The sequence below is a fragment of the Aptenodytes forsteri genome, unplaced genomic scaffold (assembly GCF_000699145.1).
Source record: "Aptenodytes forsteri isolate BGI_AS27 unplaced genomic scaffold, ASM69914v1 Scaffold18, whole genome shotgun sequence".
NCBI classification, from domain to species: Eukaryota; Metazoa; Chordata; class Aves; order Sphenisciformes; family Spheniscidae; genus Aptenodytes; species Aptenodytes forsteri.
This window is the reverse complement of record NW_008795135.1, coordinates 128192-155676: the sequence shown is the minus strand read 5'-3', so window position 1 is coordinate 155676 and position 27485 is coordinate 128192. Positions and strand designations below refer to the sequence as shown.

At 38.7% G+C, this 27485-nt stretch overlaps 1 protein-coding gene across 1 annotated transcript in view; it reads right to left on the bottom strand.

Annotated features, from left to right (window-relative positions):
* Positions 1-12101: 12101 nt before the first annotated feature.
* Positions 12102-27485, bottom strand: part of TRAM1 (translocation associated membrane protein 1) — a 17212-nt gene continuing 1828 nt past the window's right edge. The window contains 11 exon segments of the mRNA XM_019471841.1: positions 12102-13621; positions 16850-17010; positions 17906-18049; positions 18820-18924; positions 19014-19084; positions 22826-22910; positions 23305-23363; positions 24214-24330; positions 24533-24654; positions 25242-25337; positions 25340-25417. Coding sequence (XP_019327386.1) covers positions 13548-13621; positions 16850-17010; positions 17906-18049; positions 18820-18924; positions 19014-19084; positions 22826-22910; positions 23305-23363; positions 24214-24330; positions 24533-24654; positions 25242-25337; positions 25340-25417 — 1112 coding nt within the window. The 3' untranslated portion in view covers positions 12102-13547.

The following is a 27485-nucleotide window of genomic DNA, read 5'->3' as shown; positions in this document are numbered from 1 at the left end:
CATTTTGTCTCAAGGCAGTGGACCCTTCTTTATGGAGATTTGCATAATAAACTTGCATAAACAGGTCCCCAAAGACAAAAAATAAAATAAACAGTACTCCTTTCAGTCAAGCCGCAATTGAATCAACAGAACGATGAATTATTTTCTATGCTTTCATTGCTAACAAATCACAATTTATATAAAAAGCCAAGTATATTAGAATTTTTATATGAAATACCATTGTACGATAAATCCCCCCCCCCAAAAAAAAAAACATTGCAGTGTGAAGATGGGAATAGAAGACTATGGAATTACTAATATTTGTGTTGTCTTTTAACTCAATAGTAAGTTAGTTGAACAAGAAAGCATTATTTCATTATACAGAATGAATAATACGGTTATTCACAGGAGTAACAGTTAACTCAGGTATTTCCAGCTGATATCAGGAAATGTTCAAATTTATCTAAAATACATAGCTACTGTTATTTGTCGCAAAGAATGGTTGGAGATGAAGAATTAAAACACCTTGAACATAGGACATACAATGTCATTTAATCCCAGACAAAAAAAGCAAACGTGCGCTCTGGGATTTTTCCACCCCACCTTCTGTAAATCACTTTCAAATCATTTGTTGCCCTCAAATGTCCTTGAAACAGAAAAAATAAAGAAAGCACAAAGGTGATATTTTGGGAGCAAACTGCAGCTACGTATGTCTATACTTTCCAGGAACTTGCAGCTGCTTTTTTTCCTCAGTACTGGCTACGGCTGATCTCGTTCTTTTAAGAAAACTAGACCCATCCCTACAGGAGTTTCCCCTCAGACGGCCTCCCCACCCTCCCCCATCATTAAGGAACCATAATTCAAGCTTAAATACTTTGGAAAGAAATTCATTTTCCTGCAGCAAAGGAAGACTGATGCACAAACATTAGAGCAATCTAATTTTAGATCATTCAGACAATACGCTGGATCCTTACGCGCATTTATTTAAAGCTATTTATAGTCCTCCAGTCGCTGGTGGAAGTATAGTCATCCATTGTGGAGTTACTCTGCTGTACTCCGGTTTGGGAGGAAGGGGGGAGGAGGCAATCAAGAGTCTGATTGTTCTAGGGAACACAGGTATGGAGGTGTTAGATGAAGTGTTCATTTGCAGTCTGAACGGAGACCAAAAGGTTCAGCCGCTTACCAACTCTGCTGCTGCCAAAAACCGTACGGGCACTGTAGAGTTTGGAAGTCCCAAACCACACCAAATTCAAACCACACCAAATTACAGGCCCAGATAAAAACGCCGCTCATAGCTGCAGGCATGGAAAAGGAACCGTGTGCCAGGGCGGGGGGAAAAAACCCTGAAAAAGTTTTCAGTCCTCTGGGGACACTTCTGGAGCACTATAAATGGCTATAATGTACCTCAGAGCCTGAGTGTTGAAGTCAGCAGGTCCCTCGTAGGCATGTGACTTCCAGAACAAAGTTCTTCTTTTCGTTGTAGGCACTTGCAAGCTCATCTAAACGTTGGCACTCCACAGTCTCCAGGGCTGGGTTATCAGAAGGCCTCCCAAACCCCACGCCTTCTTCGATTCTTCTTTTTAGTTCATTTTTTTTAAAAAACGAATATAAATACCAACATATCTTCTGGCTTCCGATGAATTTTAACAATGCACCTAAGGCAACATTTCCAATGCACGCATCCAGTGGTTGAACTGTAATTCAGGCTCGGTTCCCCATGGTACCACAGAAGCCTTTGGCCCATCAGCTCAGGTTCTTCTGCTGTAAGATGAGAACATGCTGCTTCTCCAGTTCACCTTGTCTGATACATGGATCATCTTTTATCACATTTAGATGCAAGTCCTGGGGCCGTTAGCTATTCTAGAGCAGACATGCTATTTTAACTCACGGTGTCATTCAGATATCCAGGTCAAAGAACTCTGAGTTCTTTGCATGGAAAATCCAAAGTGCTACAGAACAGCATCTTGTTTTCATCACAGTGTGTCTTGAGTAGGAAAATCTGCTTTTGAAGTTATTGGTGATTTTTGACAACCTTCCCCATGAAGCTGAATCACCAGGCTATGCAGCACCCAACGCGTTTCCATTTTTCTTTAAAGCAGCAACTGCGAGGCACAGCCGATAAAATATATTTCTAGGTCACAGATCCTTAAGTCAGTGTCCTAGTATCTATGTGAGCTAAATATGATTCACTATTTAAAGAGAAACAGGTAGACAGTTTAAAATGACTAGTTCAAGGTTCACAAAAAGACTGAGATAGATTCAGAAACAGAACTTGTCATGGTTTTCAAGTTAACGCCTTAACCGTACTATGCAGCAACTCAGTTTGGTATCAGATCTAAGTCCGCCCTTGGAAGTATTAGCAGGCTGATGTTGGGGTGGTCAAACCATGATGCTCTGAACTCCAAAAGATAGTTCCTCACTGGAAGAGAACAACTTTGCATTTTATGAAATTACCACAAACAAAGATGAGTAACTAAAAAAATGGGAAAAGGACAGAACAAGCTGGCATAACAGCTAATAAGGTAGCTCTATCTTGAAGATTTTTGTTTCTAAAAATTATGTCTTGTGATTAGTTATGACCCTTTAAGAACTAGCTGATCTCCAGTGAAAGAAGTCCAAGGTATTCCCAGCAACACGGGCAGACCAGCAGCACTCCTGCCAAAAGGGGTTAATTTGTTACGCTGCCTTTTTTCAAGACCTCATGATCCCAGACCTTTGACACGTCCAGTGTTTGCTATTGAAATATTGCAGAACTAAGGTATTATGGCCAGTTTAGCCCATACGCTTGCATACAAATGCTACTGTTGAAAAGCATTTTCCTGAATCATTTGAAAAATATTTTAATAGCATCAGCAAGAACAACAACAGAGAACCACCACTGCACGGGCACTACGCTACAAACAAAACCAACAGGCCACTAGAGAGTGAGCACGGCCAAGGAAGACCGGGCTGCGTTCAAGATAAAGCCTTTCGCTTCCGTGTTGGCAAGTTACTGTTTATTTTCCTTGTGAGGAACTATTGTATCACTGATCAATGTCCTAAAATAAATATTTCAGTATCTCACTCTTCTAGGAATATAGTTATGCAACTCAACTAACACGTAAACGCATGCAGCAAAACCAGCTAAGATGATGTGAAACACGTATCAGAAAAATGGGGTTTAAGATTAAAAAAAAAAATCAGACCTAGAAGTGAATGAACTGTTAGGAGCTACTTCCTAATAAACTTAAAATAACATATAAGCCCCAAAATGAAGCATTTAGGTGAACTAGGAAAGGTACATAAAAGATGCACAGATAATTAGATGTACAGAACAGTTTCTGCACAAGAAAACACTAAACAGGCTGGGAACCCTCAGGCTTGAAACAGAGAGGTCTATAAAATCATGTGTAGTATGAGAGAGATGAAGAGGGAGTGATTATTCACTACTTGAGACTCACACAAGGAAATCATCAGGTTTAAAGCACAAGCCAAAAGAAATACTTTTTCCAAACAAGGCATAGTTAAATTGTGTAACTTATTGAGTGTTGTGGATGCCAAGTATTTAAATGGGTTCAAGAGGGATTATACAAATGCATGTAGAATACTTCCATTGGTGGCTATAAAAAAAGGTGGCTATAAAAAAAAAAAAAAAAAAAAAAAAAAAAAAAAAAAAAAAAAAAAAAAAAAAAAAAAAAAAAAAAAAAAAAAAAAAAAAAAAAAAAAAAAAAAAAAAAAGCAACAACAGTTTTGATGCAACCAAATGCTTCGTAAGTCCCTAAGCTGATGACTGCCAGAAACTGGGTGGATGAAACAGGATGACACTTCTCTCAGTCTCGTGTCCCTTCCCTAAAGGGCCATAAAGGCAAGACACTGGAGCACGTGGTCTTCTGGGTTTGTCCGGGACAGCAGCTCTTTGCAAAGGAGCCTTACAGCTGTGGAGACAAGAAGTCTGCCGGGCTCCCCTGTAAGAGGAACCTCCAGGGTTAACCATAGTTTCTCTCAGCCTTCACTGCAGCTCGTTCTCGTGGCTTCACTGACTTGTGGGGCAGCGAAGGGGAAGAGGGGAGAGTGAGAGAGCCGGAGCAGAGAGGGTCAAGAGAACTATGGCGCCATTCATGCCGCATCTAGAAACTACACCAACGTTTCCTCCACCTTCTAAAAAATTTTCCTCTAGAAAGCTTCTGAGAGTTTTCTTGACAGCACAGACAGTTTACAATGTCTGAAAGTTTTTTTTATGGCATGCTATGAACAAAATTTAAATACCAGTGCCAAGAATTAGAATGATTTACATCATTCTCTCCAGGGTGGGGCACACTCTATCCTCTATTCAGTTAGAGGCTCCTAATATCCCCCATGCTGCTGAGCTGCATTTATCGCTATAAATTAAAAGGTTTCAGTTTCAAATCTCCTAAGTTCTCGAAGCAGGGCAGGCTTAGCGGTGGGGAAATGGGGGTACGTATTCAAGTCCTGAGGGAATCAACTGCTTCCAGCACAACCACAGCTCCTGGCTCCCGCTGTATTCCTGCAGGTCTCAGTGCAGCCATTCAACTCAAAAGTGACAGCCAGAGCAAGAGGAGAGTGCTCAACATCGTACCTTCTCAGTGTAAAGCACTGCAAGTCTTGCAACCCGTTTTCAAATGCACTTCCATAGATCTGGAGCCACACAAATTGACTTTTTGCACAACGTCTGTCGCAGGTCAGCGTAGCAATACTGAGCTGATGATCAGGCCAGTCAGACACTCAACCTGTCGCTGGCAATTTAATGAATTACAAATCAAAGCACATTCACAGCTCATAACGTGATTCAGCTAGTTTGCCATCTCTTACCAGGACTACCCAAATCCAGATGTTCAGGAAAATTTTGCCCAGACTCCACCAAAGTCCCAAGACATTCCTGAAGGAGAGCCATATTTATTATTATTCTTCCAGAGCTAGATTACCCCACACTGCAATGCTTTCCGGCATCGAAAGCAACCCTGCCGGGGCCCAGAACAGCTAAAGCCAGCGCACAATGTTTTTTTTCTGGGCAGACTAGGGTAAAATTACCCCAAATACAACAACAAAAATTAGTGTATCACACACTGTTTTCCAGTGCCACCCCGAAATTCTTTCTTCTATATAAAAGGGAGCATATGCTAAAGGATATTATTAAATAACATTTCCTTATTATTGAAGACAAAATCTATAAGCTGCAAATTTTAATTTCTATTTTCTGAGAAGTTGCTTTAACTGCTGCAGGCAAAGTTTTCATACAGCTCCTGCAGCATCTAAAGGGAGATGTCCATAAGCAACGTTCCCACAACATAAGGGTCTCCTATTGGCAGATAAAAGCTGAAATTTATTTTCAGTGCAGGAAACCATTTTATAAGCTCCTCTAACAAGAACTTTGTTTTGAAAGCATCAAAAATTGGTGGAAATAGAGAGAGCAGGTTTTCTGTACTCCCCCCCCCGCCAAGGATTAAGCAAAGAAACCAGCATCTGCCACAGCACCGCGTACTTGCCTACAAAACTGAACACAGCCAGATGTAATCTGAGGCTTACTTTGCATTCTTAACACTGGTTTTAATCTAAGATGTCGCACTTTTGGGTTAAGATAAAGCTTTAGTACTGGAGGTCTACATCCTGCTCTCTCAACTAGAAGCGAGGAAGTAGCTTCTGGCCAAATACGGACATCTTCTTCCAAGCCCTGCAGAATGTAACGTGGGCTTTATGGTTTTAATCTAAGATGTCGCACTTTTGGGTTAAGATAAAGCTTTAGTACTGGAGGTCTACATCCTGCTCTCTCAACTAGAAGCGAGGAAGTAGCTTCTGGCCAAATACGGACATCTTCCAAGCCCTGCAGAATGTAACATGGGTTTTATTACTATGTCGCCACCAAGATCCAAAACTACAAGGAGTTGTGCCTAATTTAATTCAATGCTCTGTTTTCTGAGTTACAACAGAGATGCTCCTTAAAAGGAAACAAGTAATTTTTGCTGAAAGTGCAGCAAAAACACGGGCCTCTGGATGTATTTTTGCTGGCTACCAGACACCGAAACTCAAACACAGCTGACAAAGACTGCGCTGGCCTCTAGTGGCTGTTTTTCCCCACATCCCAAACTCATCACATGATTTGGCTCATGAGACTGCAGCTGCTCCACTTCCCATCAGTATCTGCTAGGTCATTCCGAAAGTGGCAGCAGGGCGAGATGATGATTTTGAGAGGTGCAGCAAGGGAAAGTTAAGGCAGGACTTGCTGCCATCGTCCTAGATGCCATTTACATATCAGTATCTGCCCGTCCTCACCAGCCATGGTTGAGTTAGTCGCCTGACAGGTATACCCATTGGTAAGGTAGCTCTAGTTCTTAAAATTATGTGTTTTCCATTGATTTTCTAACACAATTTCTTTTTAAGCTACAGTTTAAGCTACGCTGTCTAACAACGACGCCAAGAACCAGATGCGTCTTCATGGAATACTAATTTTCACTTAACATTTTCTTTCAATTGAGGATTTTCAAGTTACAAATGCACATTTTAAGAATGATTAAGTAGTTCAATAGTTCTTAAAAACCAACAGTCTGATGTATCTTGAGGTGAACTGAAGACAGAGATCCTGGCGTCTGTAGTCAACCCCTCCACCACGTAGCAAGTCAAACCCATGGGAAGGTAACATTCACAGCGAAAGTTTCCTAAAAACAGTCTAACTGTCCCTAACTCGGGTAACAGTCCTCAGTCCCCTACCATCTTGCCTAGATCACCAATGGATCAGTGTATAGGTTCAATTTCAGATCGGATGAAATTTTACTCTTCCGTATCAGTGAAGCTGAAGTCTATGAAGGCTTTAAAAGTTGCTTAGCTGAAGAGTGTGGAGACGCTTGAACAGTAAGCTCCCAGGCCACAGCAGACACTGCCCAGTGCAGTTTTCGGTATTCTCCAAGTTCGTGGTTACCCTCTCAAGCTTGAAAGCACTACTCAAAGGATACAAAACACTGCACAAGCATGGCACCAAACAAGCCCCCCCCTTCCCGACAGGGAGGACCAATGCTGTTTCTCAAGTTAACAAAAGGTGAGGAACTCAGTCTTGAATTCCTGGTAATTTTGTGCAAGCTCCAGCTGTGGCCCGAGTTACAAGCCATTTCTCTTCAGCCTAAGATGATTTCCTGGCTCTGTGTTCATTGGGTCAAGTGAATATCCCCAAACAAAACACTGTATTTGTCTTTGACCAGTATCTCTCTGCTGCTGACGCTGCTAGACTGTAAGCAAGGCCAGATGCAATTTATATTCCTCCATTTTTGTAACAGACTATTCAAGCACAGTTTTAATTCGATACTCTTTATTATGATATCCAGGAAAACAATAACAAGGTGATTGCTTATTACAGCTTCCACAGACTGGGGCTCCAGGCCTTATTATCCCGGGTACACACGCGCGCGCGCACACACACACACAGAAGACAACCCTTGCCACAAAGAACTTACAGTCTAAATAAACAAAACAAAGATAATGATTAATCAAGGAACAAAGAGGAGGAATCACCTGCGTGAGAACACTCGATAGTTTTGGCTTGGCTTCTAGTCTGGAGTTCAAGAGTTGAAATTCCTACCCCGTTACAGTATTCTTATAACCATGGGCTGAATTTTTATCTGTTCATTACAATGCAAGATACATTCTTCAACATTTATAACCTATATAAGGAGACACAAAGCTCAAGTTCTAGACCATAATTTGTCGAGTTGTATACAGCAAAACTACAGCCTAGAGATTCAGAGATCTTAAGTGCCCGGTTTCCTAAATGAGAAAGGCAATAATAGCGAACTGCAATATGAAAACCAAAACCATCCAGGAATACCAATTTCTGCTAAACCAGTCAAGACTTACTAATATATTTTTTCACTTCAGTGTATCAAATTGCCTAACACTCGTGTGTGTGGAATGAAGTAGTAACAACTGTGTTGTGCTGCATGACAATGCCTGACCTTCAATGTTAACCACAATAAATAAGGACAGAGAATGAATACTGAAAAGCTATCAAATTATAAAGCTACACTTCAGCTGCTCTCATTCTGCAAAAAGTTTCAAACACAAAAAGAAGAAAAAGGAGTTGTCATTTCTGGCACTCACATCACAGATTTGCCACCCTTGAGCTGGATAACAATAAAGTATTTGCGGAAACCTAAAATAAAAGTGACAGGACACATAGAAAGAGATTGAGAGCAAGTGTATTGGATTCAAACCTAGGCAGTATGTTGTTTTTTTTTTTAAACCTGAAAGAAGAGTTGTTGCCTTTTGTCTTGTCAACATTAAAAGAACTTCTCTAAAAGGCAGAAAGAAGCCTACTGCAGCTGCAGCCCAGCACTCCTCACTCATTGTTCACAGAAGGGGAACTGACAGTTGTAGATGCTCATAGCAGTTCCATTTCACCCACAAAGGCACTTGCTATCTGGATGCGAGCTATATCCAAACACTACATTGCAATATATCATTGTTGTATATGATGTAGATGACGTTGTATCATGACTCATCCTGAAGAGTTTCAGTTCCTGTTAAGTGGGTTCTGATGACACCTGACGTACCCACGTGCTTATTTCTTACACGTCTGATCCAGAAACACTCCGGCACTGCTTCTATTTCAGGTCTGAAGAGCACGCCAAATTCCTTACTGTGTACAGAACTAGGCTTATCGGATCCTGAACTGAGTAGTTCAGGGAGCAGTGAGAAGAGGGGATGCCCACCAGACATCCACCGCAACAACCCACAGTATAAAAAAAAAAACAAAACAAACCACCCTAAAACCAAGCATGGGCTAATCCAGTGCTAAAGATAATCCACAACTAACAATGTGAGAAATTACAATACGAACAGATGATAACTGACGTCAGTCCTTTGAAGAGTCCTGTTCTTTTTAAAGGATCTCCTAAATTCTCCCCAAGCCTTAATTTTGCAGGACATTCTTGCACCCTGTGCAGGAAGTAACCCAAGTATTTGCATAACAAGATGACTATTACTACAGCCTCCAGGCACCAAACCACAGCCCCCTGGAATGCAGTATCTCTGTACGCGGGCTCTCGTTGGCCTGTAAACGTTGCAAGTATCACGACTGTCTCCCTCTACTTAGTGTTCAAGTCCCTTCAATACTGACATTTTCCACAGAGAACAATTAGGACAGCAATGACCAGCACTGCATAGGGAGCCTATTGAAGCTGCCAGTCTCCATCTTCTACAACGCAGGCCCAAAGGGCTGAGTCACAAATGGAACCAAACCCAAGTATGACCTAGGAATCAGCTGGTGAACTTCTTGAAAACAGGAAAACAACGTAAGAGAAACCAAACAACCCTCCCCTCCACGTACCTAGACAGGCATACAGTGCAATTCTTGCAAAGCTCTTTGGAAGACCTACTTCAAGACATAAAGGGTACATGCGGGGAAAAAAAAAAAATCCCACACCGAAAAAGCAAAGCAGCTGTAGTTTCCTGGCTGTTAAGGAAAGTAATCGTGGTTTTTTGATCCGAGAGAAACTACTTTTTCAGAATTCCTATTTCTACACCACCAGTATCATCTTGCACTGCTTGGAAACCCCGAAACTGTGACAGATAAAGGCTATCTCAGCACAGTAAAGCACATTGAGTATTTCCCCTTCCCCCACAATATCTGACAAAAATCCATTAACACTTAAACAGCTTGGCATGTAGGAGCTACCAGAGAGACCAGCTCCCTTCTGGTATTGATGACGGGAAGCCCTTCGATGAGATCTCCCAACTCACACTGTAACCTACTGTAATTTTCAACCAAATGCGCAGTTGAAAGGGGTAGCTGCCTTAGAGCTCGATTCACCTTTTCCCTGCATCTTTTCTTCTTGCTTATACATAAATACTCGTGTACCCCCAGGATTACTATCAGGCAACTAATCCAGCGGAAAAAACAACGAAGCAAACAAGCTAGTTTTCAGCCGCACCAGCTCCCTGCTCTAGCTCACCATGCAACCAGAAAGGCCTGTGCTAGACAAGGCAAGGGACAGAACCCCAATTTGGGCAGCAACCTACACTACTTTCAGCTTAGCGTGACCATGGAAATGCTCCCTTCCCTTTAATATCAAGTTTTGCCCCCGACAAAATCACCTCAGATGCAGTTAGTCAGAAATCTGCTAAGAGCAAAAGGACTGCAGATGTGTATCAACCCTTTTTACAGAAGTCCGATTACTTGTACCAAAGTACTCCACTGCTTATTACAATTCTGGGTGATGTAACTCCATAAACACAACTAAAATTTTCAAAGAAAAAAGCATTTAGGAAAAATATCAAATGCTTACCAATAACTACTGATTTTCTAAATGCATTATCCCAACACACAATTTACTTTCAGCATATTCTAACGTCAGTAGAAATAGCCTATGCATTTTCTCTGCACGGCAAATCCCTTGACTGGGCACGGGATGACTCAAAAAGCAGTATTTCCAAAGAGCCGCATTCATGAATAACTCTCACAGGAGAAATCAATCTTTGCAACTAGTCAAGAGGAAAGTGTCCAGAGATAAAAACAAAAACTGTGAAAATTAATTTCCGCTGCTTTGCATTCCTTGTTTGTACTTTGAAGTTACATATAATTTACTTCATAAAATACTGGTTTTGATAGTAGATTCTGGCTCATAAACCAAACATACATTGGGGGGGGGGGGGAGGCTTGAAATCATCTGTTGTGAGTCTTGAAAAGTTCTGACAAGATGGGGCAGGGAGGAGGGGGTTTAAGAAAAAACCCAAACCCACCAAACCCTATCCACAGTCTGTATGAATTACTCAATTCAAATCCCTCCACACGGACAAAGCCTTCTCTTTGTGGGACCTGGTAACTGACCAGGATAAATTACTGCAGCCTAAGCAAAAATTATTTTATTAGGCATAGGAATATCATAATGAGCTCTTCAGTCATTTCCATTTCCAATTTTCCTGATTCCATAATTAAGAAAACATGATTAGACAACTCATCTTCCAGCTTACTGAATCCCAGATTACAAACAAAACGCCAAAATGCAGTAACGTTTGAAAATCAGTTTTAAGCAATTCAAAAAAGTTATCCAGGCAAACAATGATCTTGTGCCAAACCAAGTAATATCAAACGGGAAACGGAAGTCTCAAAATCTTCTAAATTCACGGAGGTTTCCACCCCAAGGTAAAAGTTAAAAATTACTGCTTTTGCCTCATTCCAAATGATAAATACGTATTTTTAGTTATGACATGAGACAAAAAAAAGATACTGACTTTCAACACTATCCAAATTCTAGAACAACTGAAATTATTCTCTATTTTTGGCAGAAAGCAACAACTCCTATAAGGCAAGGATGAAGATTAAGCCATTGTGGAAACAAAAGTGATTTTTTACAAGTCCAAAGGCCAAGAACATCCGTAAGGCCCAAAGGAGGCCAAAAGCAATGTCAGTATTAACAGGCAAGAACATACTCTTTTTGAAGTTTTTGGAAGTGAACCTGAAGTTTAAATTTCAAGACTACTGTGCCAAAGAATGAGGTTTACAAGAAACAGTTTGCCTTAGGGAAACAACTATTACAACCCTCAGACTCCAGTAAGTCTTAAAGACCTCAGTAAGTACCTTAAACGCTCCCTTCATAATTTGTTCCTCCACCCTTCGTGATTTTGACAGCCGCAGTACAACCAGATATCACAAGCAAACTCATTTAGAGTCAAAGTACCAGACCAGAAACTTTAAAACTTTGCCCTCTTTGGCTTAAGGTACAACTTGAGAGGAAGGCACACAGAATCTATGAAGGTCTTTTTAGAAACATCAGACATGAAACGTGATTTTGTGCAGCGAGTATTTAATGTATGCAATTCCCTCAAGATTTCTGAGTTCCAATTTTCCAGTTTCACGGTCAGATCAGATAGATCCACAGTTTCACCACTTGAGTTTTAGTTCTTCAAATCAAGACATGGTATAGCTACTTCCACTGAAGCAGACCGGGCATATTACAGGGCATGCTGCCCCAGAGCTCTCAAGCTAAGCAAGTCCAGGTCTGTCAAGTCCACTTCAGGAGCTGTGAAGCGAGTACTCGGGAACTGTGACTGAAATTAGCCGAAACATATAGTAAATTATACTGCAATAACTCTAAATAGCACTAAACAATTGAAGAACGGATAGTTACTTGCAGTGAAGATTTTGTACTAGAAACGTTTATTCTGTACAGTAAGCAACTGAACTGTAGAAGATACAGAATGCAGATTTATTATTTTGTTGGGTATAAACTCAACTATAACAACAGTTTTTAATTAGAACTATTTTATTTATCAGCTTGATTGCTCATAATTACTCCTCTCAATCAATAAGCAGTCCAATACTTGGGTTAACTTGAAAGACTAATTTAGCAACTTCTTCTTAAGACTGAATTAAATCTCCAACTCATTATCAAGTGAAATGGGTTGCATTATACCCATTACAAAAGGGTACAGAGGAAACATTAACTGCATATTAAGCTGGAAAATTAACTGGACAAAGCTTCACATTTAATACAATTATGAAAGACAGAGAATGGAAAAATTCTTAAATTAAGATTTTTCCAGTTATAGCAAAGGGCACAATAAATCAGTTTTAAGAAGTTGTAGCTTTTAAATATTTTTTCATAAAAATATATGTAGGAGAAATCAACCTATTTCCTAACAGAGGTGAAACAAAGCAAAGCAGTTAGAATAAGGGAATGTTTCTCATAACTTGATCCATTTATCTAATAAATTCCCTCTTCATGGAGCATTAAATGCCTCCTAAAACAAAACACAACACCACATTGTAAGAACCTCCACCCTCTAAAATCAGACAGACAAGTTTTCAAAGAAGGTCCAACGCACACTAATTCTCCAAGATACCTACACTTTAAAAGCACAGACAGGAGTTAACACAGTGCTACTCAAATCAACTCTTTCTACGACCATACACGCTCCCTTCTATTTTTCAAGTGCTAAAGCTATATCTCAAAAAGGTTTTTTGTTCCTCGTAAGAGATTTCTAACCAACAAACAATAAGACTCTGCAACATTTCCAATTAGTTCAGTTTTGTTTTAATGACATGGGGCAATTCTTAGAGCAGACATAGTGTAGCTAGTAACTACAAAATAAAGAGGTTTATTGATGTGGTCTTGGAATCCCAATTTGGACTGTATATTTGACTCAAGGTAATTAACTGAAAAGCCAGAGTATCTGAAAATGCATACTAAGTTTTTACTTCAATTTTGCAATATTTCTTGAAGAACTTGGAAAAAGTGAAGTTGGTAGAACAGTATATATCACCAAGATTACAAAAACTGGAGGAAATAATACATTGCGACAGTGATCCTCATTAAGTGAAGTTGTTTCATCACAATAAATGTTTAAAAAAGTGTCAATGGTATTTAAAAAGTGTTGTATCCCACCCACCCAAGTATTTGAAGACAGATAAACTTTTTTCCTTAGTCAAAATGGCTTTTAAAAAAAGTTTCTCAAAACAACAGCAATAATCAAAAACCATGAATTGTATTTTCTTTAATCCGTAACATCTCTAGTGCTGAAGGGCCATCCATGTAGAAAGCAGATTCTTTGGGGACATTAGTCAATTAACTTAATAAAACCCAGTTTTACGAGGATTTATCCTTCCTGCTACGAGGCGAGTCTGCTCCATTTGAGGTCACTGTTCCATTTATTCCATTTTCTAGAAAAAAGAAGAAAACATTTTATTACATTTTTGTAGGTCCTATTCAGTCTTTTAACTTCTTTTCTAATGTATCTTCTTTGTTAAACCTCCTCCTCATCATTCATAATGCAACAGTATTAATGAAGCTTTTACAAAGTGCAAAATTTAAAGTTTACTACGATAAAGTCCGGTTTCCTGACATAGCCACTGAAATGTGTGCACTATATACATCTAGACTGAAAATCAAGACCAGCTATAATATTTTAGATGATATTCTCTTAAAAATTAAAATACTCAACTTGTAGATGAGACTGTCCTGTGAAATTTTGGAGACACACAGTATACACACAGTTCCCCGGTATAGGTCTTTATTGTTTGTCCCACCTATTTCATATTTTAATTCTTGCTAAAATTACACTCCTTTGCTTACCTTTACAAGCTTTTCATATATATATAGGAAATCTTTATACACACACACACACAATTTTAAGTATATACTTTAACATACAGAATTCATTTATGTTCTGATGAAGAAATTTACGTAGATAAGATGGACAGAAGTAAAACACTAGTTAGATTTGAGATGAGTATGTGTACATGGAAGGAGTTCAAGCACAAGACCAGGCACCTATCTGAGAATACAAAGCAAGAACGTGTTACCAGCTGCAACTCTCTACTTCTATCCCACTTCTGGGCCAACTTAAAGGTCTCAAGAGTTTTAATCTGTGTAAGTACCGCAGTGACTATTTAATAGCAAAAGTTTGCCCTAGAACAGTGACCCACAATCTATGGATTTATAATGCCCACAACTTAGAGTAAAATGGAGCAACATGATACCATTGTGAATTAGAAGTATCCCCTTTATTCAGTGTCACCCCAACCCAAGGAAGCAGAGATGTTGCCTGACAGTAACCATATTTGTAAAACAGATCTGAAGAGCAGAGTGCATAGCCAGCTATAATACTTGCTGCTTAACATCGGTGCTCTGACTTACAGTATCATTCTGACTTCAAGCAACCGTTGCAGTTTTTTTTTTTAATACAAATAACTGGTTAAATTAATGTTTTCCATCTGCAGATGTGTTGCAGATCACCACAGAGTGTGGCCAATCCGCAAAAACAACTGTTGAACTCCCTCTCTCCCCCACCCAAATGCTCCCATTTATGCAAACAAGCAACTTAAAAAAAATAATCATAAACATACATGAGAATGAGACCAGACACAGGCCCAATTAGTGACACAGGAATAGTCAAAGTCTATCCAACATATTTGGTTGTAAATGACACACTGTTTTAAGCCTACGTAAGGTGGTCTTTGGATACTTTTCAAAAAGTTTGTGTTATTCTGAAATCAAGAAGCTTACAAACAATGAGCTAGACCCAAGCCAGCTAATTGAAACCATATTTTCTTAAACAGTTAAGTCAAAACGAGTGAAAGTAAAACAAAGAACAAGAATCAGCATGTGCCTGGGTACCCACCCACATCACCAGGAGGATTTTCCTACTGTCATTTCTTGCTTTTGGCATAGTCTAAAAGTAACGCATTTTATTGTGCCCTGGCTCCCAAAAATCCATCCAACCACAAAAAAAAAAAAAGAGAAGAAAAGAAAAAAAATAGACTGTTTTAAACAGTTTAATTGCATATATTACTCTTTCCAAAACAGTGTCTTGCTGCATCCTGTGTGAGTGTTCTGAACAGGTAACATTACAGGAATCTTCAAAACAGAAGAATCTGAAGCAACACTAACCTTTTGGATTTTAAAGTTCTTTTCTTTCCATTTAAAATAAGCTGTAAAATTCCCCAGTCTTTAAGAGAGGCATAGCTCAATTATTTTGTAATTAAACCACAAGTCCAATTAACTGCCTTTTTCACTATTTGTTTACCACTTGCAAGTCTCCACTGAAGTTGGGTGAAAACCAGCAAATTCACCAAATTACATGAATGAAATAGTAGCTTTTTTAAATCTCTCAAACTACATTTTTGACTCTGATTAAAATGCCGTTTAAGTTTATGCTTTAAAAATACTTGTCATAGAAGATTTAAATTAATTCCATAAAAAACATAGTAAGACACAATGAACGTGAAGGTCTGATTAAGTAGGACACCTACATAGGAAACGACCTTCACTCAAAAAAGTCCAACTGGATTTTCTGATGAAAACAGAAAACTCCAACAACACACAAAAGCCAAGTTGTGATAATTACAAATCATCAAGAGGGAGTACAGAAATACTCTAAAGCACATGATTTTAATAAAAAAGAAACCTGGAAAAAAAAAAAATCACTGAATTGATCTCTGACCACAAATGTCAGTTCTCAGTTCAAATGGTCCTCACATACATCACATTCAATAGATCAGAAAGTGGAACAGGTTGGCAATACATGATGGGTAGCAAAGGATCATGCTGAAATAAGCTTTTGAAATGACTCAAGCAGTTTCAAAAAAGTGCAGAAGTTATTCAAGCTAGCAATTAAATACACAGAAATTTTACTGTTGGTACAACAGAAATACTGAAGTGTGGGGATTTTTTTTTTTTTTTTTTTCCAACGGAGCACATAGTTTTCCTTGAAGGAAAAAGCATTCAGGTCATCTTTCATGCCCTTTCCATAAAAAGAGTGTGACATAATCAAGAAGTCAAACCTGGAGTCATCAGTTCATTTCCAAATGCTTCTACACAGGTTTAGAGTAGTAAGTAGTTATTACCTCCCCTTAAAAGAAGTATCAAAATTATATTTTTAGTAAAAACAGTCCAATATAAGCTTATTTACTGGATCATCAAACCATCTCCTTGCCCTAAAACCTCGGAGTTTAGTGGCAATGAAAAATAAGCTTGAAATTAATTGCAAGAAAGATTTGGAAGTAATTGATTATGTGAACAGATCTAAAAATGTGTCTGTTCCCTTTCTGTAAGGGAACAAAACATAAGCAGGACATATTTTGCTCAAGTAGTAAAATTAGACATAATAAAAATCTCATGTTGCATTAACTAAAGAAATGGCAATTCCTTCATTCAGTCAATTAGAAGAGAAAAATCAAACAATTAATATATAGTGAATTTTAATAGAAAAACCCCAAACAAAAAAGCAACCCACAACAATATTCACCAATACTGTTTTTGTAACTGAGCCATCTCACTTGCAAGAGAAACATAAAATGTTTCTTTAGCAATAATATTAAAAAAAGGTTCTCCATTATCTAAAGTTGTTTTTGAGAAGTCAAGGCAACAAGAAAACTGAAAATACAAACCTCTTTCTTTTCTGGAGGTCTTTCCTTTAGGTGTTACAAACTTCTTTTTCACTGACTGAGGCTGAGAAGAAGAATGCTCTCTCCACCTCCGAAGCTGGAAATTAATGAACTTCCACATCATAAATGCTTGAGCCATGCAGATGGAGGCCAGCACACTGATTCTAGAAACAAAACAAAGGTAAAGGTTTACCAGTAAGTTTATCTCATTATTCAAATAGAAAAGGAAAGTACAACACCACCTCAGGTATTTTTTCGTATGTCATAAACTGCCTTTTTACTCAGTTTCCTCAAACATATTAGAGGATTCCTTCCAGATAACATGAATTTGTAAAAGTTCAAGGTTTGGTGGGTTTTTTTTGTGTGAGTTTCCCTCCCTCCTCCTAGTAACACCCATTTTATAAGCCATGCAAGAGTTAGCTCATACGGGGTGACAGGGCTTAGCACAGCTGAACAAAACTAGATATACAGTCAGAGTAAAGTCTTTGCCCCTCCATCAAAACTGGGAAGCACTAGATTTCTTTCCTGCCTTCTCCTTTCTCAGTATTACTCTCAAGGTATCAGGTAGTAACAGCTGAAAATGGTTTAAGAGAGTCTTGCAGTTCTGAGTATCAGTTCTGCAGGGTAATGCTGACACTGGCAATGTTTTACTAACTTCCTTTTCTGGATTTAATTCATAAAAAGTCTTCAACCAGGACCAAAGATACTCTGGGCATAATGCCTTGACCTCTATAGATAAACGCGCTGCAATTATATCTAGAATTCAATTCACTAACTCTAAAACATTTGAAAGTAATCTCTGTAATTGGATACTCCTTTTAATTCTGTTTTTTTCTGACAAAAATGAGTTACAGATTTCTCAGCTGTAGACTGTAAATTCTTCAAATAATTTCACTGTGCCTTACAGGTTTGTTACAGAAGCTATTCCTATTGATCCTATTGGTTGCATGAAAACACCTGACCATTCAGAATTACTAGCATTAATACCATACCGTTTATATTGTGTATTTAACACAGGTTTACAGCTCGTGCTTAAAAACCGTTCCAAGTTTACTATACCTAACAGCCAGGATATTAAAGTTTCCAGTACTGAAATTCAGCTGCTGATCTTCTGCTCTTGCCAATCCAAAGCCAAAAGTGAGGACTGAGAGAATCAAGGTGAGAAGCCTTCCCAAAACAAAAAGAACTGCCCACAGTGAAAATCTACAAAGAAAAACATCATAAACACTAAATGAATTTTCTGTTCACAAGTACTAACAATGCAAATGTTTACTCTTCACCACGTCAATTAATTTGAAATTTAAGAACTTACCTAAATTAATTATTTTGCACCTATCCTAGTCTTGTATTTCTAGTACTCACAGAAGACAAAAAGCAAGAAAAGCCCTGCCTCTCAATCTTTTTCTACAAACCACAAGTATGTTCTGAAAACTAATTTCAACTCAATGGACAGTGCTTTCCATTACTATTAGAACACAAGGATGTCATTAGTTCCTATAGAACTGGCTGTACCTAAATTAATTATTTTGCACCTATCCTAGTCTTGTATTTCTAGTACTCACAGAAGACAAAAAGCAAGAAAAGCCCTGCCTCTCAATCTTTTTCTACAAACCACAAGTATGTTCTGAAAACTAATTTCAACTCAATGGACAGTGCTTTCCATTACTATTAGAACACAAGGATGTCATTAGTTCCTATAGAACTGGCTGTATTAGCAACCTATGTTGTTCCTTTCTCTACTTTTTTTTTTTTGGTATTAGTACATAGTGTAAGGCTACTAACATTTACTTAAATGGGCGAGTAAGGTAAGAAAATAGTTGTTTTAGGGAGATAAATACTACAGCTAGTCTGGAGAACTGTGGCCTCTAAGGAAACACTGTTTGAACTTCCTTGTAATTTTGGTTTCTGGTTAGTTAAATGTACAAGGCTTTGAGACAGAAATTACATTAATTTAAAAGATAAAGACTACTTACCCTTTCTGGTATCTTTCATCACTGAAGTAGAAAAGACGGGATATGTGGAAAAGAAATTCAACAAAGTAATGCAATACCAGAAGAACAAGTCCAAGATGTGTCAGACTATCAAAACAAATAAAACAAACATTCAGACATTTTGTTAGATGTTTAAGACAGCCAATGAAGCCAGCAAAAGCTTACAATTGACTTACTTCAGGAGATAGGCTCCAGCGATATGAAAGAGATAAAGTCCAATGTAGACAATCTGGCGAAAGATATCTTCCTATTAGAAAGAAAAAAGTAATTATGCATTATACACAACGTTATACATTATTGTCCAATGTTATATATTATTACAAACTATCCCCTACTCTCAGAAATTCTTCTTGGTTTATCAGCTACCTTAACGTGGCCTGTTCTGGCACTGAATTACTCAGCCTGGATCATTTAATTCCACACATAAGATACTGAATGTTATTGATAAGTAAGCAGTAAGTTAAGACATATGCTATTGTGAGAAAACACATCAAACATCAAAAAGATGCTTTTTAAAAGGGCCTTTTTTTATTTGATATGACTACTGTGAATTTGTACTAGCTATTACAATGCTTATTTCTTATGTATTATTGTATCATCAGATAACTTCCTACAGTTCCGCGTGTTTGCTGCCCATCAGATTCTGTCAGGTTGCTACAGAAATGAAGTAACAGTCTATGAACCAAAATGAAAAGGTTTCCAAGTGTTGACATCTATTTTAAAAATTCAAGATCATCCAAGATTCTGGCACGCTGTTGCTGGCAAATACAGAGAATAACGTTATTAACTAGTCATGCTACGCCACATGGTCACACTTCAAGTTAGCCAGCCCCATTCAATTGAACAGTTCATGGAGACGAAATAATAAAGAGGAAGAGACATGAATTCAAGTATAGACACAGCACATGGAAAGCAGAAGGTGCCATCTGTGAACAGAAGAATCACTGAAGTATGCTAGATCACAATAAAAATCTGTCTTGAAGTGGCATGCAGAGTACATTCAGTTGTGCTTAAGAAATTCCTACTTTTTGGAAAGATTCCCTAAACTTCAAGGAAGGAGCTCCAACTTTGTCTTGTACACATGTAATTATAAAAAGGCCTAAAAATTTAATCTTGTAAGGTCTATGCTATGTTATGCAATACTCCACATCACAGCCAACAAAAGCACAGAATCAAACACTTGTGACAACAGCAACCACCACACACATACACAAAGAGCAAGAAAACAGATAGATAAAGACCTACTCTAAACGATCTGAAAGAAACAAAAAAACGAGTTCTTTCAGACAAATTAGCGAGTAGGCAGTACAAATGCTCAGTTTCTCAAAGTACTACCAGGATGAGCCTTTTGCACTTTATCTTCAGAACTGATGTAACATTTAAATAGCCCATGCTGCCTGCTTAGACAAACTGTCAGAGACTGAAGGCCTACTGGAATAATGCAGATGGAGGTATACACTACTATACAGAAAGCCGAGTTAAGAACTTTTCTTGTCTACGACAGCAGTACAGACAACTAGATGTGAGTAAAAGAAGCCAGTTCCTTCCAGAGAAGGAATAAGGCAGAGAAGCCAAGATGGCAGAGGTTAAACTGTGGTGAAAGAAATATCAACTATGAACTTGCTAAAACAAATGAACTATCACTCTTAAAACTTAATGTAAAAGACAGAGGCCAAAATTCCAAGCAGTGACCTAGTAAAACACTACTATTCAATATACAGCACTTCTGCCACTTGTGACAGCTTTCTTGAAGTTATGTTAAAAAAACTCCACACTTGGATACGAAGTCAAATTCAAGAGGTATCACTAGCGCAATATGGGAACATCAGCTGCAGTGTACCTGGAAAACATCAGTGTTTATACTGTGTCTGATCAGCATGAAAACAAAGCATCTCATGGCTATTTTCCCAAGCCTCTTCTAGGCTCTTGAAGAAAGACCTATGGTTACTATCATGTATGTTTCATTTTCTTGAATAAAGCAGAACTCTGGCAGCAGAGACGCAGTCTAATCACAGAGCAACAACAGAATCACATAATGGTTTGGGTTGGAAGGGACCTTTACAGATCACCTAGTCCAACCCCTCCTGCCATGAGCAGCGACATCTTTTACTAGATCAGGCTGCTTAAAGCCCCATCCAATCTGACCTTGAACACCTCCAGGGAGGGGGCATCCACAACTTCTCTGAGCAACCTGTTCCAGTGTCTCACCACCCTCATCATAAAGAATTTCTTCCTATCTAATCTAAATCTACCCTCTTCCAGATTAAAATCATTGCTCTTATCCTGTCACTACAGGCCCTGGTAAAAAGTCTTTCTCCATCTTTCTTGTAAGCCCTGTTCAAATATTGAGAGGCCACAATAAGGTCTTCCCAGAGCCTTCTCTTCAGGCTGAACAACCCCAACTCTCTCAGCCTTCTTCATAGGAAAGGTGTTCCAGCCCTCTGATCATTTTTGGGGCACTCCTCTGGACCTGCTCTAACAGGTCCATGCCTTTCTTGTGCTGGGGACCCCAGGTCTGGACGCAGTACTTCAGGTGGGGTCTCACCAGAGCAGAGGGGCAGAATCCCCTCCCTCGACCTGCTGGCCACGCTTCTTTTGATGCGGCCCAGGATACAACTGGCTTTCTGGCCTGCGAGCGCACATTGCTGGCTCATGTCCAGCTTTTCATCCACCAGTACCCCCAAGTCCTTCTCAGCAGGGCTGCTCTCAACCCCTTCATCCCTCAGCCTGTATTGATGTTGGGGATTCCCATGACCCAGGTGCAGGACCTTGGACTTGGCCTCGTAGAACTTCACGAGGTTCACACGAGCCCACTCCTTAAGCCTGTCAAGGTCCCTCTGGATCGCATCCCTTCCCTCAAGCAAATCAACCGTGCCACTCAGCTTGGTGTCATCTGCAAACTCGCTGAAGGTGCACTCAATCCCACTGTCTATGTCACTGAAGATACTAAATAGCATTGGTCCCAGTACAGACCCTTGAAGAACACCACTTGTTACTGGTTTCCACTTGGACACTGAGCCACTGACTGTAACTCTTTGGAAGCAGCCATCCAGACAGCTCCTTATCCACCTAACAGTCCATCCATCAAATCCCTCTCTCTCCAATTTAGAGGTAAGAATGCTGTGGGGGACCATATCAAAAGCCTTAACAGAAGTTCAGGTAGGTGACATGAGTATCTCTTCCCTCATCCACTGATGCAGTCACTCCACCGTAGAAGGCCACTAAATTGGTTAAGCATAATTTGCCGTTGGTGAAACCACGTTGAAGAGTTTAAAACATGAGAGTTTAAAAAAAGAAACTGCATATGCAAAATGAGCCTGAGCAAAAACATGCAAAGAGACTACTTAAAAATTGGTCCAGGAAGGCAAAAAGTGTGCTACAAAAAAATCTACAGTAAACCGAGCATTTTGAGAACACCAGAGAAAGCTCTTAGGGGGAAAAGGATGCTGTTAACAATTGAGCATTGAAAAATCTCACTATACAACTAACCAGAACTTCTGCTGAGGACAGTGGTATTTAAATCAAATCCCAGAGTTTAATATTCCTTGGATTCATCAAATTATTCACTGCTTATATTCCACACCTGCATCATGATTCATGAAGCAATTCTAGATTTCAATGAGACTATTCAGACTACTAATTACAAGAAACAAACAAACAAAAAAGTTTGAAAAGAAAATCTCACGTTCATTTCTCAAGGGAAAATTCTTTCAGTAGATGAGAAACACTAGTAATTTTTATTTACACAACAGATATACAGCAATTTTACTGCAGTTAGAAATACAGCATTTAACTGAAAAGAAAAAGCCTACCTTCTCACATGGACATTAGAGCACCCAAAATTCCATTAGGAAAAATGGGTGACACAAATAAGAACAGGGTAGGAAATCTAGGGTAACACATTACTCTGGAAGTCCAAAAGAAATTAACTATTCCACTGTTCAAGTCACTTTGTTTAGAGTTCTTTTGATTTACATTTTGAACTTACCTTTTTAGTTTTCTGGAAGTACAATTCTGGAATAGCATGAAACCAGTATGCCAACTGTAAGATGTAGAAAAACTTCATTTGAAACCTGTACAATACAGCAAGACTTGAAGAATATTACTTTTTATTAATGAACTTAAAACATTTCAGAAACTTCCTAGTGAACACATTTAATTACTATCTCTAAAGAAAGAAAAATATAGATCCTTCAAGCCAGCCAACTCAGATTCTTTAAAAAACAAAATCATTAAGATAAAGCAAGCTTGCAAAAACTTAGTTCTTTAAATAATAGCCTACAGAAAGAGAACTCTGTATGCTACAAATTGACAGAGAATCAAGTTCCTCCATAAATAGGAGCAAAAATACATTAGTGACTAATGTAGTTTTACAGACTACTTATTCTACACAGATTGTATGTGACACACCCTAAGTTTAAAACACTCCCTCCTCTCCCCAACAATCCTCTAAGGAAGAGGCCTTACGGAATCAGAGTGTGCGGATAGTCCCTCCACAGAGAGGTTGGATCCGATATATAGTTCTCCTAAAAAAACCCAAACAAACAAAACAAAAAAACCAGTAAGCCTTCAAAGATGCTACTTCCTAGTCAGAAATAATGAATGAACATGCACACATATACATAAATACATACATGTATGTATACAAACATGCACACATCGACACACACAAGTAAAAGCTGCAGATCAATATACTTCCTTTTACAAAAAAACCCCAGAAAACAAAAGATAGCTGTATTGGCTTAGAAAAATAAAAAGTAACCAAACAAACCAAGCATTCATTCAAGATAGTGTCCTTATGAGATGGAGGTTATTTCAGCCTCACTACAAGCATAAGTCTTCCCTTGTAAACTGCTGACAAGCTTTGAGCTTAACTAAATGAAGTTTTCTCAGGAGCCATTATGTTAAGGAAAAAAGAAATCCATACTCTTCCCCTTTTTTGAAACTAAGCTCATACACATACAGCCACTAGCAAAGAGCACGTCATCTGAAAGCACACACTCACCTGAGCCTGCAACAATCTGTCCACACACCCATTCCCTAGGCTGCCAGAATGCTATGTATGACACTTTTTTAACATTTATTTTACACTAATAAGCCAACACAAAAACTACAGAGAATGAAGTACCATACTAGAGTTAAAGTTTTACCTTATTCAGTTGACAGTAAATCAAATTAACTCAGACTGAGCAACAGTAACACTATTGGACTTTATACTCAGTGATGACTACGACCTACACAGAACCCCTAAACTTGTCCCCGCTTTAGTATTAAAAACAGCTAAAAACAGAAAAATAAACCGAAAACTTATTTATCATCATCATAAGTGAAGTTTTTGAAATCTCCTAATACAAACAGAAGAGAAATCATACTTACACACACAAGAATGCTTGTTCCCCAAACACAGGAGAAAAGGTAGAATGCACTAAGTTGCCCAGACTCATTGAACTTGCTATGCTTTGTTTTTGAAAAGTGCATTTTCCTGTTAATTTTCTGAAATGAAAGTCCGTTGTTATTTCTATGCTGTAGTACTTAACATTTATCTGTTAACTGCATTAGAACATCTAGAAGTTTCAATGTATGTTTTAACAGTTAAAAGCTTTAATGCAAAAGTTTACTTTTAAGTTAATAGTCTTAAAGTCTAATTAAAACCTGACAATTATCTTGATGAAAGGAATTAATATCTTGTACTTACATCCAGTACGTACTCCTGAATTATAGCATGTATGATTATTGCTACAAGCATGTAAAAGAAAATCGTAGCCAAGTCTTTGATGCCATAGTGATAGAGAGAGATTGTTTCTGAAGATTGTTCTTCTAAAAGACAAACAGAATTAACTGTTAGGCACCAATACAGTTTAGTGGCTAGTAAGTTTGTTTCTCAAAGTAAAACCTTTCAGACAGAAGTCGTTTGTAGTCAGCTGAACAAATAGAAGTCAAATTAAACTGCCATCATGAGCTAGGTCACTAGATTGTTTACAGTCATCTTCTCCATCACATCACAAACTAAATTTGATTCTGGAAAGGTGTACTATAAAAATGAAAACTTAAGTGCACTTACGAAGCTTACCCAAATGCACTGAAAGGGGACTATAAAATTACGTTGAACTACCACCCCGCTTTGACTAGTAAAGATTGTCACTTGCAAAACCAGAGTAAGAATTGTGAACTTAGCTACCAGTCAGATGGTCTTTTAGCACTGATGATGAATCCAGCAGAACAGAAACACTGTCCCTAACATAATTAATTAAAATGGAGTTTTACTAAAAATAAAGTGACGTCCTTGAAAATTGCTTATTATCTATTCAAATTGAGAAATTCACTCACCCTCAATCTAGAAAGTATGGCATACTAATAACGTCTGAATACACTGTCTCATAACTAACCTCCTGCAAGACACATACCTGTGGCAGGAATGGTAACATTATACTGAAGTGTAACAAAAATGACAGCTGCTTTTGCTGTAATCTGAAAGAGAAAAAACGAAAGTGCTATAAATTCTCACTGAAATAAACTATATTAAACTGAAAACACTTAGTTTTAGCACCCTTCCCCAGCACATTTGTCCCCTCCCATAAAACTGATCAACTCGCATTATCACACCACTTCACCTGACTTTCCAAAGGCAGAACACGTTGTGTGATCTCTATAGGTTTGTTTACAGAATACCCAATCTCCTGAATGAAATATCCTCGAAAGTGATACTTACAAATAGTCTTTCCTACAAGATGAAAACGAAAACACATGCTGCAATTCTTTTCCAGTCCATACTGTATTATTACATTAGCAGAATGTTCAATATCATGTAATCCCTAGACCCCGTTGCATGCAGCAATGGCCGAGAATAAACTTCATTTAAAACTACTTTTTAATTTGACAAAATATGAAGGTCAGTATCATATTCGTAAATCTGTGGGTGACTGGGAAAATGTGGACAGAAAAGGAGAAAAGGCATAAAGAACGTTGAACCATTTCAGGCCAGCTGCATACCAACTCAATACAATTAGCATTCTTTTGACCCTGGGGATCCTTTGGCAAGAAGTGTAAAACAAAAGAAATGAAATTTAGCAGTAGTGGTGTTACCCCTTTATGATGGGCAGTAAGAAAAAGCAGAATGAGTAAGTGTGTGTGTGTGTAATTTGTTCTAAAGGCTTTTTTTGGGGGGGCGGGGTGGTGGTGGTAGTACTATAAAAAACCCAATAAATAAGCAGGAGCACAAGTTCCTATCTGTCAATAAGCATAAATTAATTTTCAACTTTAACACATCTTTGTTCAATCCCAGCACAAATCAACATGTCTTAACAGAGAGGGAAAAATAACCATGCTGATAGTTTCTCATTGCTGTAAAAATCTAGCATCCTTGTTGCATTTACAGGACCAACAAAAAACAAACAAAAAAAAAACCCCAAAAAACCAAACTCCTTTATGAATCTTGGAAGGACACTGAGTATCTGAAGATAATTATTAGGTTACTACCAGCATTTATTTCACAAGAAATAAGATTTATTTATTTTTAAAACTAGCACTTTGTAAACAAGTCTTAGATTTTCTAGGAATTCCTGAATACACAGTGGACTGTTCACTCCATGTAACTTCAGGGAATTCTGTAGTTCGCCTGAATTAGTGAAGTTGCCTAGGGCTCCCTACTCATCAAGGGAGCCATCAGAGGACAATTCAAAACCTTAGTCCATTCTGAACTGCCCTTTGAAGGCTCTGTCAGTTACTCACAAAGTCCTAATTCAGTTGCCCAAGCCAGGCAGTATTAACACCTTACCATACCAACATTAACCACAGCGGGTGATTTCCAAGACCTATATCAAAGCCTTAAAAAAAAAGCAACAATCTTCTCAGCCAACATCTGTACCGACAAAGGCATATAGCTCTTCTATGCTGGGGTAGAAAACACCCTGGATTAAAAAAATATGGAAACAAAAGACTTCAGCACATCCAATCCCCCCAAAACTTCCAACCCTACCAGTAACACTGTAAATACGGTAAGCCAGAAGCAGACATAAAAGGTAATGCTTTAAGTCCATCTCTTTAACCTCAGTCCCCAGAACACCACGATATAAGGACTGTCTTAGTGACTTTTGATAGTAAACCCAAACATAACAGCTTTCTTGGTCTACCCTGGTTTTTTTTTTTCCATATGTTTTTTTTCCCAACTCCACTGGCCTCTAGTGCTGAGCAGTATCAACAGCTGGATAAAGTTATTCTGAAAACCATCCATAAAATAAAAAGGCCCACAACTCTAAACAAACGGCTAAAATACTGAAAAGCCAGAAACATTTAGCCAACAAAAAATGGAAGTTACTTTGACGGGACACAACTGAGAACATTTTGGAAGTCACACAGGTAAACTACCTTTTCAGTTCTCTCAGAAGGTAACCAAGAAGAGCCAAAAAGGCATACTTTAGATCAGCAGCCAAGCTCACAGTTTTGCGGTCCCCACGCACCCCTCCACCAGAGTTTAGTAACTTTTCAAATCGTTCAGGAAGAGCTTCAACTACCGCATCCAACACGGGGGCCCAACCATAGCGCCTGGCCTGCAAGCGCGCCGGAGCAGCAGGGCTGGCGGGGCCGGCCCTCAGTCAGACCCGAGGCCGAGCTCCCTTCGACCGCTGTCAAACCCGGCCGCAGCCGGCCCC